This window comes from Rattus norvegicus, chromosome 1, assembly GCF_021556685.1.
Source record: "Rattus norvegicus strain SHRSP/BbbUtx chromosome 1, alternate assembly SHRSP_T2T, whole genome shotgun sequence".
Lineage (NCBI taxonomy): Eukaryota > Metazoa > Chordata > Mammalia > Rodentia > Muridae > Rattus > Rattus norvegicus.
In genome coordinates this window covers 29615842-29624267 of record NC_141534.1, presented here as the reverse complement: position 1 = coordinate 29624267, position 8426 = coordinate 29615842, and the positions used below count along the sequence as shown (strand labels likewise).

The window sequence follows — 8426 nt, the reverse complement described above, 5'->3', positions numbered from 1 at the left end:
GCCCTTGGTCCTGTGAAGGCTAATTTCCCCAGTGTAGGGGAATGCCAGGGTGTTGAGGTGGGAATGGGTGGGTAGGAGTGAGAGCATCTTCATAGTAGCAGGGGGAGGTGTGGTGGGGGAATTGGAGAGGGGGGAAAAGGATAGCATTTGAAACGTAAATATATAAACTATCCAATAAAAATGAAACAAAATAAAAAGCAATAGTATGCTTTCACTTTACTTGTATTAAATGGAAAGCATTAATATTTATTGTGAGTACCAAGTGTGATACATGAGTTATTTTAAAATAACAGAAGTCTTTAACCTCCACTGAGAGACTTGATAATTCTTTTTTTCTTCATCTTTATTAAATTGGGTATTTCTTATTTACATTTCAATTGTTGTTACCTTTCCCAGTTTCCAGGCAAACATCCCCTAACCCCTCCCTATCCCCTTCTATATGGGTGTTCCCCTCCTCATCCTCCCTCCATTACCGCCCTCCCCCCAACAATCCTGTTTACTGGGGGTTCAGTCTTGGAAGGACCAAGGGCTTCCCCTTCCACTGGTGCCCTTACTAGGATATTCATTGCTACGTATGCATTTGGAGACTTGATAATTCTTTTCAGAATATTCAAATCTATTCTGATAGCTTTCTGGGGAGTATCACAACACTGTCAGTTATGTGCCGTCCATTATGGGTGAAGGAATCTGTGCTGCCATCAGCTTGACTTATTTATTTACATGATGCCTTTCTGATGGATGGAAAGTGTGTCTATTAGCTTGTTTTATATTTATGTCTCAAAGAGAGCACCATAAACACGAACTAAATGCTCCTTGTTAAACAATTTTACTTAATAACTCATTGATTCCTAATTATATTTTATTAATTTAGTCTTTATCTGTTATCTAATTCATTTCTTGGAAAAAGGTATCAGAAAGGCTGTAGGCATGGAAGAAAATTATTAAGACCTTTAAAATGCATCTGCGCAAATGATCTGTTCTAAACATCATGGATCTGATGATGTAAATTTGGAGGTATCTATAATATCTAGTGATCCTAGACATACATGTTCTAAAATGATTTCTTCCTTTCTTTAAATAACACTATTTTGGATCCTATTAGATGTTCTGTATGTACAACTCACATATCTTCTTACTCTTTCATGTGTACATAACAAGTTGGTCTTTCAACATTCTAGTCAACAAGGGAATATGTTGATTATGTGCAATAATTCCCTATTCTTTTGCCTCTATGTAAAAACTCCAGCATTAGAAAGGAAACTGGTAATCAAGAAAACAAGGAGTTCCCTGTTTGAAGCTGACTCAACTCTGTAAAGTGACCCTGCTTGTCCGTGTCTTGGATAAGACCGAAATATATTTTGCTGGGGCATTTGAAATCTTACTTCTTCTTCTTTAGAGACTTTAAGGTACTGAGGTCAGATGGTTGACAGTTTGAGGCCAAGCAGGTCTGGGATGATCACATCTGGGAGCACTCAACCAGTGATTCACAAAGGACTCCAGTTCAAGTGTCAAGAATTAGTAGAGTTTATTTTATTGTCTTTGGCTATCACAATATTTACGGTTGTTGTTCTTGTTGTGCTCCTAATGCAACTCTAATGCTGGAAGCTATAGGAACCAGAAGTCTTGGGGGTGCTCATCTTAGGCACTGGCACTTCCATCCACTCATTTTGAGAAAAGTTCTCAATACTATTCTCTAAGAATAAAATCCACAGTGAGGCAGCAGTGTGAGGAATATGGAAGGAAAAGCAGTCTCTTCAATATGGAAAGTTAAAACTTCCCTGATATTTGCCAGCTCTCCATCTTTATGAATAAAAGTTTAATTTCTTTTAGTATTTCTTGATTGACTGATTTGTGTATGTGAGTGCGTGTGAGTGTGTATAAGTGTACATGTATATGAGTGTGTATGTGTGTATGTGTGTGTGTGTGCACGCGTGTGTGCATGTGCACGTGTGTGGAGTGGCATAGAGCGCATGTGGATGTCAGAGAACAACCTTCATGAGTCTGTCCTCTCCTTCCACTGTGTAGATTCACGGGGTCAAACTTACACTATCTGGCTCAGTGGTAAGCGCCTTTATCTGTCAAGCCAATCTTAACATCTCCAATTTTGGGCAATGAAATACTCCAGTTGTTTATGTGCCAAATTACTTTATGGTTATGTAATTTTTGTCTGCTGAAATGCTTATGCTGTTGGTATAATAGGAAATGGGTATTTGTACTAGTCAGGTATCCCTGTATCTTAGTGGCTAGGAATAAGTCATTGCTGTCTTGGAACCTCCTCATTCACTCTCATCTGTCTCTCTCTCTCTTTTCTCCCACTCTAACCTTTCTCTCCACCATCATTTCTCTCTTTGTTACATCAACCAGATGAACAAGAAAAGGTGCATGAACATTAGAACACATGGACTCAGGGTCAGAATGTGGCTGAAGACGTCACGGCATCATTTGAGGTTGCTTTACCTGTTCCAACATTGAAAAGGCATTTCTGCATTTCCATGTAACTGCATGAGAGCTAAGGGAAAGATGACCATCATTGTGTGAGCAAATAAAGGACAACTGAACTGAAGGCTGCAAAATCCTTCTGGGTTCTGGGATTCAGACCTGCTGATGTCTTTTGACTGATATTTGTTTTTCTCCAATGGCACATGATGCTTATTCTCATTTTCAGTCCTCTTGCCACTCCTTATTTACTACCCCATCCCACTAGGAGCCATGGTTCTGCTTTAGGGGTAAGTCTGATCCTGGGACATTCCTCTAATAAAACTTCTCTATCCTCTCTATGAGATAGATTCTTAGATCATGATATGTTACAGTCAACCTTGCAACAGAAATGAAATGATTTTTAAAAGATAACAGTGAATGGAGGTCGGAGTTGGTTAGAGATAGGCTTGACTTCCAGGCTTACTGTGTCTGGTCGAGTGATTGTTGGATACTTTTCTGTGGCTCAAATCTCTCATTATCACTAACTTCTTTAGAGGCATTTTGACAGAATTATATAACACATCTTACTGAGAACATTACTGGCTACCATAAGAAAGACTCAGCTATTTCTCTTTTTCTAAAAAAATGAAACAGAACAGTAACAAAAGCAATGGAATAAAATAATAATATGTTAAATTAGCGACAATATGTATTATTGTTTAAAATGGGATTTTTTTCTGAGTTACTATTGAAGGCTCAGTAATAGATGGGACATTCATTATGTAACTTTCTTTGGAGTTCATAGCATATGATAGATGAAGGGTGGGCAGAATCCAGGAACTGCAGTAAGGGTCAGGGTTGTGGAGCACTAAATTCTAAGCACTCTGGAATTCATAGCTATTGTGCTTACCTGCATGAGAACTGCATGAGACTCAGTTCATCAACAACCTGTCACTGGTGAAGGGGAGACCATGGGGTCCCTGAGGGTTTATAACCTGTTAATGGGGTCAGGAAGGTAAGTTTTCTGTAATGGTGTAGCTACTGGCCAAGATGTCAGTGTACCTGTAAATCACTCCTCACCCATGCTGCTGTGAGTAACTTTAAAAACCTCAGTGGGTCACAAACCAAACCAAACCAAACCAAACCAAACCAAACCAAACCAAACCAAACCAAACCAAACAAAACCAGAAGAACATAAGAGTAAAATAGGACCCAGTTCCAAGGAAGAAGAAGAAGAGGAGGAGGAGGAGGGGGGGGAGGAAGAGGAGGAGGAGGAAGAGGGGGAGGGGGAGGGAGAGGAGGAGGGGGAGGAGGAGGGGAGGAGGAGGAGGGGGAGGAGGAGGAGGGGGAGGGGGAGGGGGAGGAGGAGGGGGAGGAGGAGGGGGAGGAGGAGGATAGTTAATGGAGTGTGAATATGATCAAGATAACTTATGTACACAGTGGACATATACGGGCATGTAAGGAAACCCATTATGATGCACAGTTAATATATACTAGAAAAGAATTAAAATGGGATTTCTCAATTGATCTACCAAGAGCTTTCATTAAACTTTTAGTGGAAGATGAATTCCACACACACTCCCTCAGCATGGGAGAAGTTACACCTCATAACAAATATGCCTGAGAAAGAATTCTTTCCCCTTTAATTTGCCTAAAGACAGTACTACAGAGAAAGAGTTTAGTCAGTCATTTTGCTATTCAAGCAGAGCTCAAGGAGGGCTGCTTATTTGAGTCTACATGGCTATTTAAAAAATGTGCGTATTTTTGAGAATAATCATTTTTTTGCTTTAAGAATCAAACACAAATAATAAATTGTTATTCATTCTTGGGTGACTACTGGTCTGTTTTCACAATTCTTGAATTTCAATTTATTTCTTAAAATCATTACTGAGATTCTGTATGTTAATCAATAAAATTGATTTACCTGTTTGACTCGTAGACACCATTTTGTGTGTGTGTGTGTGAAATTTACTTGTTTACAGAATAATTGTTATACTGAGTCGTGATCTTTTTTATTCTCATTGCATTCTTGCCAGAAAGGACAGAGACTACAAAAGGCCACCAAGATGGTCCAGGGTTGCTTAAATTATAACCCAGTGTATGGCAGAATTTAGGCATTAACATTGCCTATGTCTAGGTACTGCACACTCTCCACTTTCTTTCTTGTACGTTTTGTGAGGACCAGCCTCTATTCTTGGGAGTAGCTATTTTATACACCTTTTCTTCCCTCTGTTATTCGTTTCAGTATTTGAACAACACTAACATTAGCCAGGGTAACTCAATAACACTGGAGCAGTAGTTAGGTCTGCCTCATCTTACATATGTCTACTTTCCTGAAAAACAGAGTTTGAATCATTTCCAGAGGACATCTTTACCAGTGAAGATTCACTAAGAACATCACGATGATGCGGAAGAAATGCCGAATGTCCTCTGGCCTGAGAACCATCTGCCAACCCCAGTCTTGTTGCAATGGAAAATGGAGGCCCCCAGTGGTTAAGTGACATACCAAATGACTGCAGACCTACAAGGACAAACGTTCAGGTTACAGAACAGCTATGATGTTTTATATGTAGAATTAGGAGATTAAGATAGGGGTATGAAGTAGGTACCTACAGATATGTGATGTTCTACTTTATTCTACTTTATTCACTTTATTTCTATATCAAGAATTTCCTGAACATTTATTACTGTCAGCAATGTCTTGTAAGGTGAGTGCAAGTTTTCCCTAAGTCAGTGGTGAGCTCAAGGAGGGCTGTTTATTTGAGTATTATATGATTTCTTATGCTTAAGGATCTACCCAGGTACACTGAAATTTTAATAGAAGTTATTATGTCTTCATGTATATTCTACCAAAAGTATAATTAATATTAATTGTAACTTGTTTTTTGTTGTACCTAATATATTTAAGTTTTGCAGCAAAGATGTAAATGTCTTGTGGTATAGAGGGCCATATGGGAACACATGACAATAATTTCCCTCTCTTTGCTCTGTCTTTGTTGATTGTGGTCTTTTTCTAACTTTACCCGGAAATGTTAGTGGTAGAATAAAAATATTGATGAAGAGAAGTATATGTAAAAATATGGTGGTGACCCACACACACCAAAATGGAGCTGCTGTTTGATACACCCAAAAGCTCTTAAGTGAAGACATATTCCACTTAACATAATTCTGTAAAAGTTTGATTCCCTTGGGTAACATAAACTTTACATGAAGCTTGAATGAGAACTCTCCAAAATAGAGGGTATAGATCCAGTTGACTGGAAAGTTTATAGCACGCAGATGAGAAATGAAACACCAGAACAAGAAACAGGGATGCACTATTTCAAAGTTTTATGTCTTAAAAGAGAAGTGGAAAACCATTTAAGCCAGGTGGCCCACGTGAGCAGTACAGTTGGTGAAGAAAGATGGTCCAGAGACAGACAGGTGGAAGGCAGACTCAGTGCAGTTTCTTCAGGAGGCAGTGACCTTGAGAGGGCTGGAACCACGGTACCCAGAGTGGCTGCAAATCTGTTGTTGTTGCAGAAGGCTAAAGTGGACCATGAGCGTCTGTGTCACACACTCAGGGACTGCCTCCTCCTGTGCAGGCCTGCCTGGGTCCTCTGGGAAATATAGCTGAGGCTTCCTGTTAGGGTGACTCCAGTTCTCAAAAGAGATCCACAGACTGAGGAAATATGGAGAAGAAAAGGCTAAATGTTGAAGAAGCAGAAGGAACAAAGTACTCATTTCTAAGAAATGAAGGGGAGAAGGGTCAGTGAGATCATTTAGGTAGGCTCATGTGCCCATAATATTTTATTAAAGTAAGAAAGATTAATAAATATCTCCTGCATTCCATAAGTAAGCATCTACTGGCTCAGGCAACGATAGATTCATGGAGGAAACATCGAGAATTCTAAATTTATAAGAAACAGGTTCTCCACAGAGCAGATTCCTTTTTTTTCTAGTTTGTGAGTCTATAAATCTTACCCAATAAAACAAAGTGAGCCGAGCTTTAAAAACTATTAACAAATATATTTATTGTGGTGGATTTCTCTCCTACTAGATACACCTTGTTAGAAAGTAGTATCCCTTTAGTTCCAGGTGGACCGTTAAGCAGGCAATAAAATAGTTTTCCCCTCATTAAGAAAAAAAAACACTCAAATTTGCAAACATGTCACATTCTTCTCACTATAGTTCTGTTTTCCATAAAGTCAGAATTTTCTTCTAAGAAGTATGGTTTCCTTTTGGAAGAAAGTTACAGGCACATGTTACTTATATAAACCAAGGTGTAGCAGAAGAGTAACCACACAGTGCTAATATAGGTTGGAGCCCTGTCCAAAACCTCTCACAGTTCTGGAAAGCACAGATGATCTCCGGTTCTATGATTTCTTCCACAGCGTGCCTTACTCCAACCCCACACAGTATATTTAACTCTGCTATGCACGTTCAGTTTCTTGCAGATGAGGGCAACAGAAGTAATCTTAAAACACTTGCTTCTGTGATGATAAACTCTAGGATTTCAAATGCCAGGCCCTTATTCTGAGCGTTCACTAGTTCTCCAGGACAAATCCACCCTGTAAATGGAGCGATGTTTCTCTCCCCTGACAAAGCTTTGTTGAGGGACACTACATTTTTGGAGTTGCAGAATTATCTTTTGCTTCTTAAAGACAATTATTTGGAGAGTAGTTTTTATAAAGAAAAGGTGGTTCTTCTCCCGCTGTCATCATTACATTGAGGATATCTTATAGCTTATCGATAGTTATATACAAATTTTCTCATCTTTTAAAAATACACAGAAGCACATAAGATAACCGTCTGAAAGTATCCCTTCTTTGAACGTTTGGCTCTTTGCTGTTAACTATGCTTGTATGAATATAGCAAATATTAGGAATGTTGTTTAGACAGAGTGGTAACTGATGTGTTGTCCGTTTGTAGTCCTAATGGCCAGAACAGTGTCCTGGACATCTGGTTGAGATAGCAGCATCATGAGTCTACAGTGACCTCACAGGACCCTCTAGTGTACAGTGCTGACTGATACCGATTTCTGTTGTTTCTCTCGGGCTCTTCTCTTCTGTTGCTGCTGTCTCTCTTTGCTTTCGTGCTGCTCTGAGGTCTCTCTGCTGGACTCCAAACCTTTGCTGTCAGAGGAGCTTGTTTCCTTTTTATCTTCTTTATTGAGTTTTTTTCGTTTTCGCTCTCTTCCCTTTTTCCCTAAAATAAAAGGACATTCATTTAAAAAAATCATGTTTAATTATATTCTCCTTGGTTATTTTAACTTGCTAAATAGAGCAATTTTTCCCCTCAAGTTACATATTATACTCATAGATAACAAACATCCTCTTTAAGCCTTTCACTCAGTTGCTTTTGTCAAACCAGTAGAATTTGTGTGACTAATAGAATTAAAGGGCTTATTTTACATGACAGTCACTTACGCACACTAAATAGAAACTTTCCATATATTTTTTACCACATGAAATCTCTATTAATATGTAAATTTATCTGGCTCATATTTAAGGCACTCTTTTATACTCAAATTTACAAATAGTAGTTACATATTTGCAACCTGTTACTCTAAGAGAAGAGAATTGATTTGTATAACAAATATGGAAATGATAGTTCATATTGCATACCAAAATAATTATGAGTTACTTTAGCACAAAGTAAATTTAATTGCATTGCAATTTCTCTATGTACAGGGTGTGTTGATACAATTTATTAATACTGCTACAGTATAACTTACAAGGACAGAAACATTTTGTTTTAAATTGATCAAGCAGATATTTCTCAGATATATGCTGTATTTTGTGGAGGCTCTTGACCTTGAAGTGGGTTTGTAACACAGATTTAATTCAGACTCATACTGTGAGATGATTATTTTTTCCATTGAAATCAACATGACTATAAAGGTATTCATGTGGGTAGGCACACTGTATCCCATATGGAGCCAAAATGAATGGGAAATTTTATGCACTTTTATTAAGTAACTATGAAAATTTTTCATATTTTGAAAAGACACCAACATGGATAGATTT

The 8426-nt window shown here is 38.3% G+C and overlaps 1 protein-coding gene across 2 annotated transcripts in view; it reads right to left on the bottom strand.

Moving 5' to 3' along the window:
- Nucleotides 1-5731: 5731 nt before the first annotated feature.
- Rspo3 (R-spondin 3) overlaps nt 5732-8426 on the bottom strand; it is a 92631-nt gene continuing 89936 nt past the window's right edge. The window contains exons 5-6 of one of the 2 annotated variants that reach the window (XM_087580330.1): nt 7433-7605; nt 5732-6079 (exon numbers count right to left, since the gene is read on the bottom strand). In XM_087580330.1, coding sequence (XP_087436456.1) covers nt 6062-6079; nt 7433-7605 — 191 coding nt within the window. In that variant the 3' untranslated portion in view covers nt 5732-6061. 2 annotated transcript variants of the gene reach the window in all.